The sequence below is a fragment of the Mya arenaria genome, chromosome 13 (assembly GCF_026914265.1).
Source record: "Mya arenaria isolate MELC-2E11 chromosome 13, ASM2691426v1".
In the NCBI taxonomy this organism is placed as follows: Eukaryota; Metazoa; Mollusca; class Bivalvia; order Myida; family Myidae; genus Mya; species Mya arenaria.
In genome coordinates, this window is record NC_069134.1 from 59,406,820 (window position 1) to 59,429,219 (window position 22,400).

General features: G+C 35.1%; 2 protein-coding genes across 2 annotated transcripts in view; one reads left to right on the forward strand and one right to left on the reverse strand.

Moving 5' to 3' along the window:
- Positions 1-10,691: 10,691 nt before the first annotated feature.
- Positions 10,692-22,400, reverse strand: part of LOC128215435 (protein Hook homolog 3-like) — a 91,087-nt gene continuing 79,378 nt past the window's right edge. Inside the window, exons 5-8 of the mRNA XM_052922121.1 lie at positions 19,050-19,198; positions 17,791-17,841; positions 11,720-11,803; positions 10,692-10,805 (exon numbers count right to left, since the gene is read on the reverse strand). Coding sequence (XP_052778081.1) covers positions 10,692-10,805; positions 11,720-11,803; positions 17,791-17,841; positions 19,050-19,198 — 398 coding nt within the window. The remainder of the gene's footprint in view (positions 10,806-11,719; positions 11,804-17,790; positions 17,842-19,049; positions 19,199-22,400) is intronic.
- LOC128214005 (uncharacterized) lies at positions 12,503-15,539 on the forward strand. Its single transcript, XM_052920163.1, has 2 exons — positions 12,503-12,592; positions 12,836-15,539. The coding sequence occupies exon 2, from the start codon at positions 12,839-12,841 to the stop codon at positions 14,999-15,001; it is 2,163 nt and encodes a 720-aa protein (XP_052776123.1). The 5' UTR covers positions 12,503-12,592; positions 12,836-12,838; the 3' UTR covers positions 15,002-15,539.

Consider the following 22,400-nt stretch of genomic DNA (forward strand, 5'->3'; position numbering starts at 1 on the left):
AAAATAAAAAAAATGATAGAAATCAATGTGTGACGTTTTATGAGTAGAACTACTCTTACCTAAGACATACATGTAGTCAGTTCGTACCCTAGTCATCTCATATGCTGTTTGGTCAACTGGTTCTTGAAAGTTGGCAGATATAATATGTGTGTTGATTATGCACCAGTCAATTGTAACCACGCCCCGCCCCCTCCCCCCCGGGTCCGGGGAATACAATGTAGCGGGGACTTTGACTTTCGGTCCAGCCAAGCTCGGACAAAGTCCTCACCCTGCAGGGACAAACTGCTCGTGAAACCCCCGCCAAATGCCCCAGCACCCAAGGGACTCTAGGTAAGGCCTATTACCCGCTATATTTGGCGGGAAGACAAACCCACCGCAGTCACTCGGGACTGCGGGACCACCTGGAAGGTTAAAACATGGCCCATTTCCCCGGCTATCCCCGGTATACCCACGGGCCTGGGGGGGGGGGCGTGGTTACAATTGACTGGTGCATTATTATGTAGAGTTAAATTATATCATACTATTAATTATAATTTAATTTGCTATTAGGAGCTGGTCATGGACCTTTGCCGTCCTTCATCCAGAGCCTTCCACAGCGATGGCAGATATATTGCTGCTTGGATCAACACATGACAACATCAACAGAATGACATCTGCCTATGGATGCATACATTTTGCACCTCTTTCTTGTGTCAGAATTAACTTTCCAAGACCTCAGCATCAACATTTCTGTATTTAAAACTAAAAATAATAACCTGTTTAAAACATATTAGTTTATAAATAATTATATACAGACAAAGTAAATTATATCATTTGTTTCATAAATGTGTTGTTGTTTTTTAAATGCTGTAAACGCCATAGCTTCATACCTGTAAAATTACTGTTTAATGATAGTCTGTTTGATCATTTAATTGTATATGGGCAACATTTGATGTAACATCACTTAATGGAATATTTTTTTAAAAAGTCATTGTGAATATGAACAGTTTTCAAATGAGTACATTTAAATTGCAGGCTGTCAGATTGAAAAGTCTCTACTCTGACAGAAGGAAGTGAATGAATCCCCAGGATTGTTCATTCGGAAAATCTCTTCAACCAGCTGTCGACAGTTTGCATGTCTTGGATGGAATTACGTTAGCTTGGCTTGCAGAGAATCTGTTATGTAAAAAAACTGGGCTGCTTTGTGTTATTGATTTATTGACCTTAAATGTATTTTATATGTATTTTGCCACTATTGTAAAAACAATGGGCATATGCACTAGCATATGTTTGCAAACAGACACATTTTGTTTTTGTAAATAACTTGAAAATACATTTTGTAGGTTGACCTCAGACCATGAAAGATTAATGGTAGGTTATCTTTGACCAGAACATGACCAGTATTGTTTTTGAAGTGTGTTGGTCAAAGGTGATGGTCATGGCAAACAGTGGTTATTCTGCACGATGACTCTTTAATTCATTGACCTTATACCATTGATATTTAGTGATTGATATATCAGTCCAACACATATGTAACAGGGTCCTGCTGAAATTCAGCAAGAACTTATTAGCATTGCAAATCATTATTTGTGCATGTAACTGTAAATACTACTATGCTTTGTGTCAGAAACTTGACCATCACAAATTAGGGTCATTGTTGATCTTATCTTATTTCATTATTTTGCATGTTTTGTCTCAAAAGCATCCTTCATTTAAGATTAAACAATAGAACAGATCTCAATTGTGTGAAAAACTGTTGAAAAATTTAATTTTATTAAAGCGTCTATAAGTAACTTTTGTAGCCATCAAACATTGATTATCAATTCAAGGGGGTGAAAGCAAAAAGGTTCTATCTGCTTCTTTACTTAATGTCACTTAGAACGTTTTTGCATTCACCCATCTTATTGGAAAAACTATCGGATCTTTTGACAGCAGTCATATATTATATCACTGTTTTCTAGATATCTAGCAAATATACCTCATTTCAAGACAATAAAGATGTCAAATCAGTAGATCCGGCTGTGAGAGAGCAGCTTCATACAAAGACTATTTGATATGTTATGTTTCAGAGCCAATGTTTTTGTATAATTATATAAAAAAAATTGCATTTACATGTTATTAAATCTGTGTAATTTATTCAACTTCCTTATTATGTCAATATTGTAAAAAGGTTATAAAATAGGCTAAATATGCACCATGCACATGAATTGTTTAAAATCACCCTGAGCCTCACTGCAAACATTTAAAACTGTATAATTTTCATATCTGAGGGAGAGGCATGTGTCAAAAGCTTGTGCCCTTATTCACCCCCTCTTATATCAATTCCTGCTTGTATTTAAAATCACTGATAATGCTATTAATAGTAAAACATTCTTTATGGTCAAAAGTCCATATTACAGTCATTGTTTTTTAACCAAATCATTTTAATAAATTTATGTAAGATCTTTGCATTTACTGACAGATAATTGTCTTAATTAGTTAAGAGAACAATAAAAGGTTAAAATGCAGTCATATTTGAATGAATTTTAAAAAAGCCCAGTGTACAGCTAAGGCGATATGTTTATTTTTATGTTTCCACAAACCTGACTGATCACTATTTTTTTCTGCTGGACCTACACTTATTTGCTGTAGTGTGTATTTGTTTTCTTAATTTCCAAAAAAAACATGTTTTTTATGAACATGTAAAATTTAAACCATGTTGACAAGCTTGACCATTTGAAGAATAAGGAGGCTGTTGGTGTCCAGTTCAAGGTTTGGGGCAAGTTGGCATATTCACTTAAAACTCAAATAACTGTTACACAGTTGTTCAGGACCATCACACTACACCCTATAATCTTCAAAGATATCCCAGGTTATCCTGATCACCTTTGAAAGATATCCCAGGTAGTCATGATCACCTCTCAAAGATACCCCAGATAGTCATGATCACCTCTCAAAGATATCCCAGGTAGTCATGGTCACCTCTCAAAGATACACCAGGTTGTCATGGTCACCTCTCAAAGATACCCCAGGTTGTCATGGTCACCTCTCAAAGATACCCCAGGTTGTCCTGATCACCTCTCAAAGATATCCCAGGTAGTCATGGTCACCTCTCAAAGATACCCCAGGTTGTCCTGATCACCTCTCAAAGATATCCCAGGTAGTCATGGTCACCTCTCAAAGATACCCCAGGTTGTCATGGTCACCTCTTCATAGATACCCCAGGTAGTCATGATCACCTCTCAAAGATACCCCAGGTAGTCATTATCACCTCTTCAAAGAAACCCCAGGAAGTTATGATCACCTCTTCATAGAAACTCGAGATAGTCATGATCAACTCTTCATAAAAACCCCAGGTAATCATGGTCACCTCTCAAATATATCCCAGCTAGTCATGATCACCTCTCAAACATACCCCAGGTAGTCATGATCACCTCTCAAAGATACCCCAGGTAGTCATGGTCACCTCTCAAAGATATTCCAGGTTGTCCTGATCACCTCTCAAAAATATCCCAGGTAGTCATGATCACCTCTCAAAGATACCCCAGGTAGTCATGGTCACCACTTTATAGATACCCCAGGTAGTCATGATCACCTCTCAAAGATACCCCAGGTAGTCATTATCACCTCTTCATAGAAACCCCAGGTAGCATGATCAACTCTTCATAGATACCCCAGGTAGTCATGATCACCTATCAAAGATATCCCAGCTAGTCATGATCAACTCTTCAAAGAAACCCCAGGTTGTCATGATTACCTCTCAAAGATACCCCTGGTAGTCATGGTCACCTCTCAAAGATATCCAAGGTAGTCATGATCACCCCTCAAAGATATCCCAGGTAGTCATGATCACCTCTCAAAGATACCCCAGGTTGTCATGGTCACCTCTTCATAGATACCCCAGGTAGTCATGATCACCTCTAAAAGATACCCCAGGTAGTCATGGTCACCTCTTCATAGATTATACCCCAGGTAGTCATGGTCACCTCTTCATAGATTATACCCCAGGTAGTCATGATCAACTCTTCATAGATACCCCAGGTAGTCATTGTCACCTCTTCATAGATACCCCAGGTAGTCATGGTCACCTCTCAAAGATACCCCAGGTAGTCATTGTCACCTCTTCATAGATACCCCAGGTAGTCATGGTCACCTCTTCATAGATACCCCAGGTAGTCATGGTCACCTCTTCATAGATACCCCAGGTAGTCATGGTCACCTCTCAAAGATACCCCAGGTAGTCATTATCACCTCTTCAAAGATATCCTTTTGTAACGATGCAGTTGTGCAAGCATACTTTAAAACTACAATCCAATAGGCTGGTCGAAGGGAGATCAATGCAAACTGTACATGGATGGTTTGTGTGGTAAGGAGCCCGCTTTTTCAAGAGAAAGTTCTGTAATTAGCTGAACAACAGGTCAAATTGCTGATGGTGTTAGCAAAAGTTAGTGTTTTTTCGATGTATGAAGTTGAATGATAGTCCATAGCTGTAAGACTTGAAAGGAAATTCACTTGGTAGTTTAAGCCTGAACAAATGCCAAGATCAATCAATGCTTCAGATCCTTGATCTGTGTATGCTAACGTGATTTGCAAACAGAAGTGTATAATAGTTACTGTATACATTCAGAAGAATTAATTTGTGACACAATTCACATTAGTTCCACTTTATGTTGATATTTCCATGCAGATAAGTAACCATACTTGTATGAAAAACTATTTCTCAATTTCACCAAGCATGGAAAACTACCTACAATGGAAGTGTTTTTTGTCACAGACTCAATCATGTCACCAAAAATCCACACAATTCTTTCATATAATTTCAATATTCTCTTTAATTTTGGCCCATTTCCGATGAACATTTTTTTTAAAGCACCGTTAAAAGACTTTCATCATATAGTTTCTTGTAATTCCTCAGGTGAATCCAATTTTGTTGATCTAGTAGTTTCTTCATATAATATAATCTATTTTTGTAGATCATCTTCTTAATTTGATGTTCTTGTAATATCTCAGGTGAATCCAATTGTTGATCTAGTAGTTTTCTTCACATAATCCAACCTATTCTTGTAGATCTCTTTCTTAATCCAATGTTTTTCTGACTTGTTCTCTACATGTAATTCCATTTTTATGTATTTTCACTAAATTAAAAGTTATCTGTTTCTTTACACAACCAGTTAAGACTTTCTTTCAAGTCTTTCCTAATTCTAACCATATTTCTTACATAAATCCTGTGTATTATCTGTAGAATTCAAAATCAATCAACATTATTTCAATTTCATAGTTTTTATACCCCCGACAAACGAAGTTTGAAGGGGGTATATTGGAGTCACCCTGTGGTCGGTCGGTCGGTTTGTCGGTCGGTCCGTTGCAATTTACCTTGTCCGGAGCATAACTTAAAAACTAATGGATGGAATTGGATTAAACTTCATACAATGGTAGAGCATAATGAGAGGAATGTGCAGTGTACAATAACCATAACTCTATTCTTGCTTATCACTGAGTTATTACCCTTTGTTACATTTTTTTGTCCGGAGTATAACTTAAAAAGTACTTGATGGGATTCATTGGAACTTCATACAATGGTTAAGCACAATGAGAGGAAGTGCAGTGTTCAAGAACCATAACTCTACTTTAGCTAATTACTGAGTTACTGCTCTTTATTTGATTTTTTTGCTGTCAAATATTTTTCCAGATATTAACTTGCAAACTACTAGATGGAATTTATAAACACTTAATACAATGGTAAAGCACAATGAGAGGAAGTGCAGTGCACAAGAACCATAACTCTGTTTCAGTTAATTACAGAGTTAAAGCCCTTTGTTACTTTTTTCTTGTCCGGAGCATAACTTGAAAACTACCGGATAGAATGTAATAAAACTTTATACAATGGTACAGCACAATGAGAAGGAGTTCAGTGTACATGAATCATTACACTATTTTAGCAAATTACAGAGTTATTGCCTTTTTCTGTGTTTTTTTTTTTGTAAAACTTTTGTCCGGACAGTAACTTGAAAACTACTAGATGGAATTTCATAAAACCTCATACAATGATAAATCATAATGAGAGGCTGCGTTCGGGGGTATTAATCACCTTCAGTGATGGCTGTAGTTTCAACTGAATCAAACTTAACATAACTTCACTTTTGAATCCAAAATCCAATCTAAGGTCAATGATTCCAGGTATTCAGTTGATAAACTGCATTGCTTAAGATTTAGAACTTCACATCAGGTGTCATCGCCATAACTATTCATATGAAGGCATATACCAAGTTTTCTAGATTTAGTCCTTTAAAGTGAATCGCTTATGTTTTTGGACCAAAAATTAGTTTTCCCTGTATTGCATCTGAAAACACTTAATAAATTTTATCATTATTTTATGATATCAAAATTGCAGAAAAAAATACAGTGCTTAATACAGAATTTTGGTTTTAGTGGGGTTCGAAACCACGCTGGTAAAACCAAGAAAACAGTAGAGAACAGCTGGCTAGTCCACACAGCCACCTAGTCCACACAGCCACCGGAACTTTTAACAAAAATGGTGGATATGTTGACCTGTTAAGGAAACATTCATAATCAGGAATGTGATAGACCTGGTAGCTGAAGGGCTGAAACAATTTCAGTGATGTGTTCTTTTTTTTTTTGGGGGGGGGGGTGCTTTTTGGGGGGTGCTTTTTGGGGTCAAACGGGGTGAAGCTACAGAAGCAAAACTGGCTTTTTAAAAGCCCTCCTTTTGAGGGCTCTCCACACTTCATATTTTAAGTAAACTGGAGTGTCATTTAAGGTACAAAAAATAAATGATAAAAATAACAAAAAATGCCATCGACTTTTAAACTTGTGCCAGTTAAAAAAAATATATAAAATTCTTTATTGTTCCCTGGAGACATAAGATATGCAGAAACCTTTGAAAGCATGTAAAAATCATTATTATTTGATATAATGCCAAAAATTTACAATTTCATTTATTAATTACAAGTCATTTCTGCTCGTCGCTGTTCAATTGGCAGTAATCATCTATAAATATACAATCATTTTGAAAATCAAATCAATGCAGTTAACAATCCACTAGCAACAAAATGCAAATACACGGCACAAACAGCTTTTAATAATGCATTTACTGGAAAAAGAAAATTGTGCGCCATCATTGCTTTCAAAGAGGGAATACAAATGTAACCTTCAACGTCTTGTGTTTTCAAGAACTAGCTCACTATCGCAATAAATTATAATGTAAAAGTTCTCAATAGCTATATCCTTCATCTTTAACAGTTCTGAAAATTATATGCACTTTTGAATGTATGCATTGACTAAAATCCTTTCAGGCCTTAGAAAAAAATAGGTTTGTTTCTGGTTACGTCCTTTTTTACGGCCTAATTTCTGATCAAAGTAGCATCCTATTTGGTTAATAAACTACAAATCCCTTTGCAAAAAAATTAGCACCCTTTTGAATCAAGATTCCTGGTAACCGGAAACAAACATATCTTTTTTAAGCCTTAGACATATCTCTATTTTGGTCATTAGTAGCTTATTATCATATGTTGCAATCTGACAGCTATATAATATAGAGATGTTAAATAAGCAATATAGAAATATGTGATTAATGAACTTACATAATTTATCATTTTTTGTAAGGCCAAAATTTAAAAATACTTTGAATTGCCTTTCCCAACCCATTTTAAGGCAGTATAATTACATTTGTAACAAGGCACGGTCATCAGTTCTCACAGGATAGGTTTTTAATAGCTTTTACGATTTTAAACATCTTTGTGCAATCGGAAGAATAGATAAACACTCTCACAGGACTAGTTCAAAGACAGGGGTTCTATGATTAACGACGACAAAATAAGACTTGTAGCTGGACAATTGCTGCAAAACCTTCCCTCAACCTAAAATGGTCGTGCGACTATCCTAGACCACTGGGGATGACCTAAAAATTCCTTGGAATTTCCAGTAGCAGTGGGTTATAACCTGTTATTAGTTGTTCTATCTCCAAGTGTGACTGGGGCATTAAATTACGTAAGTAACATACTCGTTTCACACAAAATCATGCCCATGCTTGTCAATCTGTTATAATAGTTTCTCTGCTCTAAGCCAGAAGAGGTCAATTATAAACCAATCAGCTTTAAGCTAACAAGTGAGTGAGAAAAAGAACTAATCAATAAATTTCATCTGCAAAAAAAACAACAGAAAAATCGAAATCTCAACAGGTCTTATAGCAAAAATTACTTAAGTGGGGGAATATGACGTCATAGATTGATGTGACTAAAAATAGCACAGGTACATCCTAAGTGTGACCTCTTTTGAAGGTCAATTGTTTTTTTAAGTTATCTACAGTTTAATTTATATTTAAAACATTATTGACATGATGCTGACACTTGCAATTGCACCATCTTTGAGAGTGCTAATTTTTTTTTGTCAGTACAAGAACTTCCATATTGGAATGGCAACAAGAAAGAGGAGCTTAACCATTCAATAAATATTTGTGCCAATAAATTACAATGCCATTTATTTATACTGCATGCTAGTTATTGAACGTTGTCCATGACAACATGGTTCAAAACACTTACACCACCCAAAACACTCATGGTTAACATCGATCACTCACACAAAAGCGCTTGTGTATAATTTCAATAACTGAGGTTGAGGGTGCAGTAACTTAAAAAAATAGCTATAAGACCCATTTTATATAGTGGTCCAAATAATAGTATAAAACTCATACACATTTACAGAGAGTATACGCCTAATGCAGAATATTGACACCGCAACCTTTTCTTGTGACTACTTACGCATAAAAATTGCTGAAAACAATGTTTATAAAATAATGACGATGAAACAAAAATACAACATATAAAACAACCATAACCCATTTGAATATTCTTGCTTTTTCAAATAAATAAACAAAACGTAAATACTTAAACCCCATAATTGAATACAAATTTTCAGAAAATAGAAATGAAACTGGAATGCAAAACAAACCACCTTAAGCCATCATAGCCAAGCAATGGCAACAAATTGTCAATTTAAAATATCTAACAAAGTTAAAAACCAATTAAAAACATCTGTTTGATATTTTTTTAATATCTGCTTCCCTGTGGTTTGTAGAGATAGAGATTATCAGTGAAATACAAATGATATTTCACTGTTTCAAACAGTGAAATAACATTTTGATACTATTCACTGTATTGAAATTTTAGCTTGCTTTCAATTCCAAATCAAATGCCAGCGAGCACAGGGCTGGGACACATTTCGAAAAACTACAATTAACTAATTTAAAATCCTTTTAAAGCATATATAATAAAAATAAAAATTGTTCGTTTCAGTGTAAAATCACAATAAATTTCATCTCGTGAACGCCAACAATAAATATTTCTCTCATGGCTGTGCCTTTCTTGAAAAACTGCTTTTGGTGCTTACTTTGTGAATATATTATGATCATATATTATGATCTTACACCGAAACAAACAGTACTCCTCTATATAACAAGAGCCGTCGTAAGACAGCGCGCTCGACTACGCCGCTTTGACTTAGAATACAATAACGATGTAATAATACCAAGTTTGGTCTCTTTATGTCAAACCTAACTAAAATTATTCGATACATCAGGTGACTTTGATGCTGCCCTCCCACCAGCCCGCCCAAACAATGACGCAAGTCATTCAAATAACTTGATTTCCCATTAAATGAAAATGTTGTTAAGAATATACAAACATGCCTTTTAAAGGAAATAAAAAAATAAAAAATTCAAGGGCCATAATTTGTATTTAGGGTTAAAATGGAGTTATGTTTCTTGTTGTAAGATGGTCGTAAATAATTTTGAATTTTATTAAGTGCAATTAATGAACGGTATAGAAGTTTTTTTATTTAAATCCCAACTTGCCCTTAACTTTTACTTGCCTTAAACTTTAACCTAAGTCAATCAGGGGCCATAACTTGTATTAAGGATATGGAGTTATGTAACCTCAATGGGTGATGGTCCTGAACAATTGTGTGAAGTATTAAGTCAATTGAATGAAGGGTATAGAAGTTATTAAACAATATCCCAACCTGCCCTAAAACTTTAACCTAAGTTCCATAGTCAATCTGGGGCCATAATTTGTATAAAAGATAATATGGAGTTATCTAACCTCATTATGTGATGGCTATGAACATCTGTGTGAAGTATTATGATGGCTGTGAACATCTGTGTGAAGTATTAAGTCAATTAAATGAAGGGTATTGGACTTATAAGTGAAATCCCAACATGCTCTAAAACTTTAACCTGCCCTAAAACTTTAACCTAAGTCAATCAGGGGCCATAACTTGTATTTAGGATAATATAGTGTAATGTAACCTCATTGTGTGATGGTCCTGAACAACTGTGTGAAGTATTAAGTGAAATGAACAAAGGATATAGAAGTTATTAATAAATATTCCAACTTGCCCTAAAACTTTAACCTAAGTTCCATAATCAATCAGGGGCCATAATCTGTGTAAAGAATAATATGAGTTATCTAACCTCATCATGCGATGGCCCTGAACAACTGCGTTAAGTATTAAGTCAATTGAATGTAGGGTATTGGTCTTATAAGTGAAAATCCCAACTTGCCCTAAAACTTTAACCGGACGCCGAGGCTTCGAATAGTCGAGCTAAAAATGTGAACTAATATGAATATCATAAACTTTTAACCAAGGGAATTTTACAAGCACAATGAAACTAGGTAAAACCAATATACAATTACGCCATATTGTTTTTTTTAGAGAATTTAGTGGTGTGTAACCTGCGTAGGGTCATCCCGATTTTCTGCTATGTTTAGCCTTTCTGGGAGTCTATCGTTTTCGATGGCAAGGTTTTGTTTTTCTTCTTGTAACACTGTAACCTGAGAAGAGCAAAAGAATGGATGTGAAAATATTGTTTTAATTTCTATATAAACTAGAATTGTGTGAATCGGGTGTCACCTCTTAGGAGCACCCATAATTTTTTACCATAACATTGACCTTTAAACCCCAAAATCCAATCCATAAGGGGCGTCTTATGACAATGAATAAAGTGCATACCAAGTTAAATGACTCAGCCTGAAGCTGTTAAATTGTTAATGATTGAAAACCGATGATGACACCATATAAAGTAAACCATATACAGATGCCATGTTTAGCAAGAAGCACAAAAATAGACCACTGAAAAATCATCAGTTTTTGTTACAAAGTTAGATGGTATTGATTCCAAAATGTTGTGGCAGGAAAATAGTGTGAAATATATGAACATGAACATTAACACCTGTCTCTGATTCATTTATACATCAGCTTAATGCGAGAGATGAGAGCGAGACAGTTCTATCTGCCATTAGAACCTTCTTGCTTTCAAGAAGTAATTGATTATACCAACCCATTATGACATAACATGTTAAGCCAGTAAACATATAATATGAAATATTTAATCCATAAAACATTGCTTCAAACTTTGTTCAAGTTAATAAAGTGATCAACGACATTGTTGATAACTTTTAAACATGAACTATCTGATGATGTGCTTGTATATTAAACTATACACAAGTACAGCTTAAAACATATGTCTTAAATCTTTAAGAAATACAACAGATCACAAGGGTATCTATCAAGTTGTTTTACAACCCTGATAACTTTTACAAATTTCTAAACTATCCTCCCTATGTGTGTACCTGTTGGTTATGCTCATGACATTTCAGAGCAGTAAAGATTTAAAAATTAACAACAGTGTCGTTAACAACCCTGTTAACTTTAACTATTTTCTGAACGATCCTCCCTATGTGTGTACCTGTTGGTTAAGCTCATGACAGCTCTGCATTAATTCCTCCTTTGCCTCTACTGCATTGTTGAGTTCATCTACTGTTCGACGTAACTGGAAAAATTTACACAATTTTACATGTTTTTTTCCAAATATTTATATCATCATTTCATTAAGTTGACTGTTTTATGATTTTCAAACAATTCATGTATTCATCTGATCATTATTTAAGGATTTCTTGTATTTTTTAACCGTTGTCAATGGACCTACCACATTAGATCTCAGCGAGACGGTCATTAGTCCATATAACAATAGAAAGAATTCCTGTCTTTCCCTAAGCCCTCGATTATTCCAATTCCAATAGGGCTAATTTTATAACACCTATTTATATTGAACAATGTATTCTAAACTAAGACCTGGCTGCCCAGGAAAGGTTATTAACTGACCCCACAATATGACTGATGTATTGTTGAAAGCCTTCAAAGCAGCTTGAACAAACAATATCACAAATTACTATGTGTGGCTCAAGACATTTGTGTTTGATGGGCTTAATATGCTCTGTTTGTAGTAGAGTAATAATGTGGCCAAAAAAATGATATTTTTATTAAGTGCAAATCCAAACTGAAAAAAAATCTTTTAATTTTCAATTTTATTTTTATTTCTTCCATTTACAGGCCCATTTCAGAGATTTTATTATTTTTTTATCGTCCCCCCAACTCAAAATCTACTTTTTTCCCTGTAAATCGATTAATAAAAAATGCTAGCCTAATCATAAATACTTTGTTCAATGTCTTGTTTCTATTTATAGACCAGGAAGATCAACCAAAACATTCCATTTCGTCAATAATTGGACATATAAAGAGGACTTAAAAGTTTAGCAATCCTGAACTTTTTACAGCAAAGGTAATTATTGATAACATTAGACAATAAACTAAGGTTTAAATACATTATATTGTTATCAAGCTAATAAATGATATGATATATGTTTTAACATAAAACAAAACACTACTTTTCATTTCACATCATTTTCTTCACTTTTGGTTTAAATTTAGATTTTAATTTAAGAAAATGATCAAATTATATAATTTTCTATACCAACGCAAGGAAATCCTGGCAATATTACATTTGTCAAATAATGTTTTTCAGGCCATGGACAGAGAGAGTATGCAGCAGCTGTCCCTGCATCTGTCCCGGGTGCTGGGTGACATTGGGGTCAGCAGGTTCATCCGCACCAGGAGGAGGAGAACATTCCTGATGATAGAGACAATAGACAGGATCGGAGATGAGTTAGCTGGTAGGAACCTCACTACCTATACCTTTGGAAGCCAGACAGAGGGGACTACCACACTGGGGATGAAGTCAGATATAGACAGATTGGCGTGTTATAATAACTTGCCAGTAATACTTGACTGGTGTGAATGGAGGCAGGGGAAGGGGAATCTTCTTGTGGTAAAGAATGAACAATCTCCACCCCAGCACTGCTGGCTACAGTTTGTGAGACCTGACCTCCCATTACCAGTGACAGAGGTCAACATGCGTAGTGGCATGGTGGATAGTGAGGGCAGAGTGCTGAGGACCAACACTCTAATTGAAATACAAGAAATAATTAGACAATTGAGCGAATCTGGAGAGATATTCCAACATGGTCCATCAAGAAGCTGGAATGAAATGGAAGATTTTATAGTTGCATTTCACTGTACCAGCCTTCCTGAAGAGTGCAAGTTTCTATTCTGTAGGCCACGACCTGGTCACTGGCCCAGACCTGACACACTGGCCATGGCAAGACAGACTGGAGTGTTCCTGGTGCCACAAGGATACACTGAGGATCCTTCACGACCAGTCAAGTGCCGATCCACAACTTTTCATGTGCCAGTAGAAAACATGTACTATCCTCTGTATAAGCGGGAGTGGAGATTTTCAACATCTATCATGGAGAGACTTCTTGTATTTGATATGAATATAATACAGCATATGGTGTATGTAATTCTGAAAATGCTTAGAAAATCAATAATAAAGCAGGTTGTTGATGACCGTTTCAGTACATTTCACGTGAAGACTGCAATTCTGTTTACAATAGAGACATATCCACCAAACATATGGAGTGAAGACAACCTTGTACAGTGTGTGATCTACTGCCTGACCACACTTCTCAGATGGCTGAAGATCAGGTTGTGTCCACACTACACCATCTCAGGGGTGAACCTGTTCACTGGAAAGCTGTTCAAACATGAACAGTACAAACTGCATTCTATGATAACAGAAATCATTTACAGCAATTTCCAGTGCCTATATACAATTGAAATGGATGATCTGGGGAGGAGAATGTCATCTGTGATTTCATCCCAAATTATTGGGGTTGACACTCGATGCACACTCTATCAAGTCCAAATGGTTGGATTGTACCTATGGTGGGCAATACCTTCAGAGTATAAACATATTGCTTTCCTAATCAATGACAAGAGCGACTTATATCAATCTATGATAGAACATTTTGAGACACTGAATGTTTTAAAGAACAATGGAACTAAAATAGAACAAGAGGCAGCTTCCTTGTTAATACCATCAGTGTGTGGAGCCCTTGCCTCCATCCAAGCCTCCAGGTGTATCAACCAAGGACAACCTGTCACACACAACACTTTCCAGCTGTATCAACTGTCCTTTGACTCGGATCTGCTGTCAAGCAGACTGAAGTTTGCCTCCATGTTGTACTGCAGTGGGCAGTATGAGGCGGCAGCAAACTGCCTGACCTTCTGTGAGGGACTGCTGGGGCCTGCAGTGTGGCAATATTGTGGGTGTAAAGGAAGATGGGGAACACCACTAAACAATGAGTTCAGGAAAATGACTGTAAACACACCATTCAAGGATATATTACAGAAGTATACAGCCTTGGATGTTAGTTTCACTCAAAATGAGATCTATTGTGTTCCACAACATCTGGTGTATGAAATGTTCAGAACAGCAGGAGATGAAGACAGACAACAGAGACATCCAGCAGATGAATTTAAATGGATGGACTACATTGTGATTGATTGTTTCCCATTTCTCCACTACCTACAGTACCTCACACACACACAACTGAACCAACGTGACAGAAAATTGCGGGCACTAAACAACCTTTATTTCTACATATCCTCAAGTGAAGACTGTGGTCATATAGACACAGCCTGGAACATGCTGGGCCACTGTTATGAACTGGAGAATGAACTGGATCTAGCCAGGGTCTGCTACACTGAGTCACTGCAGCTCTACCCAAGAAACAATGCAGCCAACTGGCACGTGGCTAGGATAATACATCAGCACTTAAATGGCTGAAAATGTTTTCACTCAGCCTAGTTGATAGCATGAAGACCCAATGCGGTTAAAAGAAAGAAAAAAAAATATCTGTATTATTGACTTATTTTTAAAGAAAATTACTTATACCTTGAAATTAAAATACATTTTAAACTATATAAATGTTTATTACACTCAATTTAAACTAGAGCTAACACTGAAGGTGATTAATACCTCCGAACGCCGCCCTGATATGAAATTGCAGTCAACTATTTGGAAAGCCAACCTATAAATGACAACTTTATTTTACGGACTATCGTCAGTTATTCACTTTTTTATTACCAGTATGTTTTTAAAAGTTAGAAAAAGGCTTTAAACAATATCAGTGATGCTAATACTGAGATGTTAATACTGATATATTTGATGTTCTAAAGCACAGAATATATGATTGCCTATGACCATCTATAAATGAGTTAAGTTACTTCTTTTATACCAGTAGTTTCAAAGTAATGGTTTATATAAACATATTTAGAAAGGAAAACACATAAAATGTTATGGATTGGGTTATTTTTGTTTTGTACAATTTCTGATTGTTATTGTTAAAATAAGAAAATAACTCTTTTATAATTGTTGTGAATTGCACAAGTTAACATGGCAATCAACAAGAGCCGTCGCGTTGACTACGCCGCTTTTACTTAGAAGTGAATACAGTAACGATGTTATATTACCAAGTTTGGTCACTTTATGTCAAACCTAACTAAAATTATTTATACATAAGGTGACTTTGATGCTGCCCTCCCACAAGCCCGCCCGAACATGATCCAAGTCATTCAAATAACTTGATTTCCCATTATGAAAGTATGGTTAAGAATTTACAAATATGCCTTTCAAAAGAAATAAATAATAAAAAATAATAATTCATGGGCCATAATTTGTATTTAGGGTTAAAATGGAGTTTTGTTTCTTGTTGTAAGATGGTCGTAAATAATTTTGAATTCTATTAAGTGCATTGAATGAATGGTATTGGAGTTTTAAGTGAAAATCCCAACTTGCCCTAAAACTTTTACTTGCCTAAAACTTTAACCTAAGTCAATCAGGGGCCATAACTTGTATTAAGGATAATATGGAGTTATGTAACCTCATAGGGTGATGGTCCTGAACAACTGTGTGAAGTATTAAGTCAATTAAACAAAGGGTTTAGAAGTTATTAATATAATATCCCAACCTGCCCTAAAACTTTAACCTAAGTTCCATAGTCAATCAGGGGCCATATTTTGTATAAAAGATAATATGGAGTTATCTAACCTCATTATGTGATGGCTCTGAACAACTGTGTGAAGTATTAAGTCAATTGAATGAAGGGTATTGGACTTATAAGTGAAAATCCCAACTTGCCGTAAAACTTTAACCGACGCCAACGCCGGGGCGAGTAGTATAGCCCACCTATTCTTCGAAAAGGCGAGCTAATAAATGTTATAAAATTTCCAGTTATGCTGAGGGACAACATTTTGATTCAAGAAAAACAAACAAAAGAGCACTAAAAATGTATGTGAAATATAAAACACCCTCTTTTGCCTGAACTTTATATATTCATCAACTTGGTTCTTCCATGAACTTTATTTAAACTGTTATCACTGATGGCCTTTTTTATGAAGAAGACAGTTTATAAACATTTGGCATTTGTGGAGTCTTTGTATACAATTTATTACAAACAATACTACACTAATTTTGAAGCACTTGAATGTTTTGAACACTTCTGCAATTGTATGTCAACAAATAGCATATGTTCATCATAGTTTTCAAGTTATGCTCCGGACAAGAAAAAAGTAACAAAGAGCAATAACTCTGTAATTGGCTGAAATAGAATTGTGGTTCCTGTACACTTCACTTCCTCTCATTAAGATCTATCACTGTATAAAGCTTTATTAAATTCCATCCAATAGTTTTCAAGTAATGCTTGGAACAAGAAAAAAGTCTTAAAGGCCATAACTCTGTAAAAAGCTAAAATAGAGTTATGGTTCTTGTGCACTGCACTTCCCTTCATTGCGTTTTACCATTGTATGAAGTTTCAATAAATTCCATCTAGTAGTTTGCAAGTTAATGTCTGGAAAAAAAATTCACAGAAAAAAATAATAAAGGGCAAAATCTCAGTAAAAGCAAGAATATAGTTATGGTTATTGTACACTGCACTTCCTCTCATTATGCTCTACCATTGTATGAAATTTAATCCAATTCCATCCAGTAGTTTTAAGTTAACTTATGCTCCGGACAAGGTAAATTGCAACGGACCAACCGACAAACCGACCGACCAACCACAGGGTGACTCCAATATTCCACCTTCAAACTTCGTTTGCCGAAGGTATAACTAGAAACTTCTGATTTCTTCTTAATAGAAAAAGAACCAATACATGTACACTAAGACGAATTTATAATTGGCCACCTAGTTTTTATCGTATTCTAGGAAAATATTTGGATAAAAATACAAATAACCAAGAATAAGGTTAATACGATTTATTCATAACACGTAAAACAAACTTCATTGAAATATGATCACGGGAACTTACTTAACAGACGGTCAACATTGACACCCTTAAAATAAAAACTGTAAGATTAAATCACGTTGTATTTGATTTTGTTTTAATACTTTGTATGTCCACCTGCTGCGGCAATTACAGCGAGGCACCTAGTCTCAACAACCACCATGCCATGCATGAGGAACTAAAGCACCTACCGTTTCGCATGAATGATTTTGTACAGGAATATGTGTTTTCTTCGAGTAAATCGATAGATTGGTGTGTACAATACAAAAATAACCAAACAGAAAGTCATACCTGTTCTCCCACTTCTGAGTCCACATCTGTGGCAATTTCTTTGGTCATCAGCTGGAAAGGATTACGGTATGTCTGATTACTGTAGCATTCTTATTAAATATGGTATTATGAGCAGATTTTATAGCACTGTATATGTTATATTATATATATATTCTCATTCATTTCTTGGGGTGAATCAATCAAGTCGCCAACTGAAAAATAATTAAATTATTGATTTCATGATGATTGAATTATGGCATAAAATATCTTAATATTTGCAAACTTGACCAAAATAAACAAATCACGAAAAAATAATCCCACACAAGTGCTGCCACAGTATGTGACGAATGCCCCCGAATGTGACACTGACCTATGAACAAGGTCAGTACATGAAAAGTTAAAAATCAAACAAATACATGTGGCAAGTTATTTTTAATGGCCACTGAACATAAAAAAATAAAAACCCATTCTTGACAACCTACATTCTTATGTCCTTATATTCAGCATTCCATTGTGAATAAACACTAAGTGTATCTTTCACCTTAGAGGTAGGGACATGGGTCTAGCATGCGACACGTCGTCTTGGTATGTCAAACACATGTTGCAAGTTATTTTAAAATCTGTCCATACAAGAAAAAGTTACAGCGCGGACACAACAGCCAATACTATGTGTCTTTATATGCAGCACTACATTGTGAATAAACACCTAAAAGTGACCTTGACCTTAGAGGTACGGACACAGGTCTTGCACGCGACACGTCGTCTTGGTATGCCGAACACATGTGACAAGTTATTTTAAAATCTGTCAATACAAGGGAAAGTTACAGCCCAGACACGACAACCTATATTCTATGTCCTTATATGCAGCATTCCATTGTGAATAAACACTAAGTGTGACCTTGACCTTAGAGGTAGGGACACAGGTCTTGCACGCAACATGTCGCCTTGGTATGTCGAACACATGTGGCAAGGTATTTTAAAATCTGTCCATACAATGGAAAGTTACAGCCCGGACACGACAACCTATACTCTAGGTACTTAAATGCAGCATTCCATTGTGAATAAACACTAAGTGTGACCTTGAACTTAGACGTAGGGACACGGGTCTTGTACGCAACACATCGTCTTGGTATGCCGAACGTTATTTTAAAATCTGTCCATACAAGGGAAAGTTACAGCCCGGACACAAGTTACTGAGCCGGACACACGGACGGACGGTGCGATTTTAATATGCCCACCTTCGGGGGCATAAAAATTCAACCAATCAACAGTAAGCTTACCTCTTGAATTGCAGTCATGACGGCGTGTTGAACAGATTCTTCCATTGACATAATCCTCTGAATGTACTCCTGTTTTTCTGTGCAGTTTACGGCACAACCAAGGATCAGCTGTAACAGCCGCCCAAGCTCTATATGGTTACTGCTCTCACCTGCAAGTATAAACAGATAGTGGAATGATAGTTCTGATGGCAATTCACCATAAAAATACTGGTATTTATATAACATTCACAATACACGCAAGAATCAGCTGTAGTAACTGTCCAAGCTCTATATGGTTACTGCTCTCATCTGTAAGTAAAACATATAGTGGAATATAAGTGCTTAAGGCAATTCACCATGAAAAAAAATTATTTATATAACATTCACTATACACCCAGGAATAAGAATCAGCTGTAAAAATAACCGTCCAATCTCTATTAAGACTACTGCGCTCATCTGAAGCCTTGAATAAATAGTACTGCAGACAATTCACCATAAAAATACTGATCAAACATAAAAATGTATCACATTCGGTGTACCACCATTTACGCAAGGATATTCTGTAGAAACTTCTAAATCTCAATGTGGTTATTACCTTCACAGACAGTGCTGAATATAATTCACCATTAAAATATGATTTGAACCAATACCACTCTCACTTGAAATGGAAGTATTTTGAAATCATGCAAAAATGACTTATACTTAACTTAAACTATACGTGTTTAGTCGTAGGACAATGATATAGAACAATCAGCATTAAATATAAATCCATGCTATAACGTTTCTTTCTAATACACACATCATCAAATACATAACTGTAACAATTTCTAATTAAATGTATCTTTGTGCTAAGATTCAGGTCAAAAGAATCTTGTATGATTCAATGTTTTACAACCTAACAACAATAACTAAAGCATTAATCGTTGAGATTTTCAGAAAAGGTCATCATCGTTGATGACAAGTCTCTTGTTGCAACATTTTTTACGGCTTCACTTTATGACCTTTTTTATACACAGAAGAAAACCTGTAACATGTATCCTCATAAAACAGCAAAAAGACAATAACGCCTAAAAAAAACATTTTGTGTTCTTGTTACCCATCCAATCCTACGAATAAGGTGCCAACCCTACTGTTTTTTAGACTGTAGGAATTATTTTTCTATTATTATTTTTTTTTAAATTTTAGTCTGTGTTTTATATGTAGATTAAACCTTTAAAAAGCTTAATGCAGATGATTACTATAACCCCAACCCCCGATACTGACGTTACGTTCTTACGTTCTTATATAAAGCCTAGTAATAAAAGTTATAAAAAAGCCTTACTCACCTATCTGTTTTTGAAAAGGATGTAACCTTGAAACCAAATAAAAAAAATTGCCTTGTAAGTTTTCTTTTTCCTTTTTATTTTAAATCAAAATCACCTGCTGTAAGCAAGGGAACCATGAAGCAGATGCCACAGCTTGTCTGTTATGTGTTTTTTTTTCAGTAAAAAATAAAGGACTTTTAAGCGATTTTCAAAGCCAGAGTTATGGGCCTTGCAATAAATGTGATTATAGTAACTGGCAACATGTTCACCAACTTTCTATGAATATCTTGAATGATGTTTTATTGATGGCCAAAGTTTCTGCATGTCACGGACAACATACAAAGCTAAGGCTACCACAGTTACTCTTTCCTTCGAAACTCAAGACAACTAAAAATTTACAACTTTTCTTCACTGGGATCTGTCTCCTTAGATAAGTCAAAACTTGTAGTAATTAACTCACCATCTCTTTGACAAATCAATTAATTTTAGGGATGATGCCTGATTTGAGCCTTCAAACAAATCCAGAGTTAAAATAGAAATGTGCTTAAGAATCACAGAAACTGTTATGTGTTATATCCCTAGACACTGATATAGAGCAATTAACACTTTGAATGAAAAACCATTCCTATACCAGTCTCAATGCATGTCAACCACATGGGTTTCCATAGCAACCAAACATTCTAAATAACTGTTCATAATAAAACTTGATGATATTTGAAAAAAAACCAACACATAACATATCTAACTTTTAAATGTCACTGCCATACAATGGCATCAGGTTGAACTTTTCAGATGTGTCAATTTCTTGATAGTTCAAAAGGCAGAATTTGCCATCAATATATGTTATAAAACAGACTGACACAATATATAGAAAATTCTTGTTAATAGACCCATTAGATTAAAACCTATATTATCAGCCAATGAAATTGCAGATCAGATAATTAAGGCAATTATTTAATGGAAGAATTAATCAATAAGATTGTCAACTTTCGCATGCGTTAAAAGGTCTGCCTACAGCTACTAATCCAAAACACATTCCCTGCATCAGATTTTGTGTTGACAATTCAGCAATCAATGAGGCTGTATTCTAAGTTTCTACATTCACTCAAATTATTCTTAATCATTATGATTTTACTTCCTGTCATCTAACTATAACATATACCAATATATGTCCCATTTCATGATAAATGTTGTTTTTTTCAAAATACTTAAAACAACATAATTAGAAGCATACCGTATATCATTTAATATAATCATACAAATATCTACAAAACCACAAATCACAAAAAAATCCGTTATAACCGTTTAATGCTGTCTCCGAATGTGTTATTTTTCTCCAAGGCGAGAAATTCCAATAGTGCCTCAACAGTGTCAATGACAGGTAGTTATTGCAGACGACGGTGTCTGTCATTAGGTCACCAATCAATAAACACCACACTCAGTTTTCTAACATCATTAATATGCAACAAACAATAAAGGCTTAAATAAAATAATTTTGCTTCAGGTTACCCGACCCGAACTAAAAAAAAGGCCCTGACCCTTAGTTTTTTTTATAGTCTATCTGTAAAAAAATTGAATATGTTTGTTCTCATGAAATGTAGTTTAAAATCCTTTTTAGGTTAACACTGAAGATTACATTAACGCCATTCTCCAATGAAGGCAATAATGTTCTTCCATTTAGTTAAAAAAAATATTTTTTTTAAAGTCAGCCTTATAAAAAAAAACAGTCTACCTACCCTTCCTGTTTCTGGACAAGATTTAACCCTAACCACACCTTTTTTGTGGCCTGAACTTAAGTCTTTCAAAGGATTTATTCCTGTTTTATACCGTCAAACACCAGAATTGTTTTATTTTGTGTGAAAAGTGATCAAAATACTTGTATAAAAAATCCCAATAAGTTTAAATTAGAGCTCTTTTGCAATTATAATTCAAATATGAGACAGAAATTTTCCATTTTACCTGTAAGTGTTAACTTAAACTTAGTAATCTTCAAATTTCGGATTTAATAAGCATCTGCCAATAGCTGCTTGGTGCTTGTTCATGAAAGTAGGTAAAATATCTATATTTT

Coding starts and splice junctions, on each gene's coding strand:
- LOC128214005 (XM_052920163.1), top strand. CDS start 12,839: ATGGACAGAGAGAGTATGCAGCAGCTGTCCCTGCATCTGTCCCGGGTG.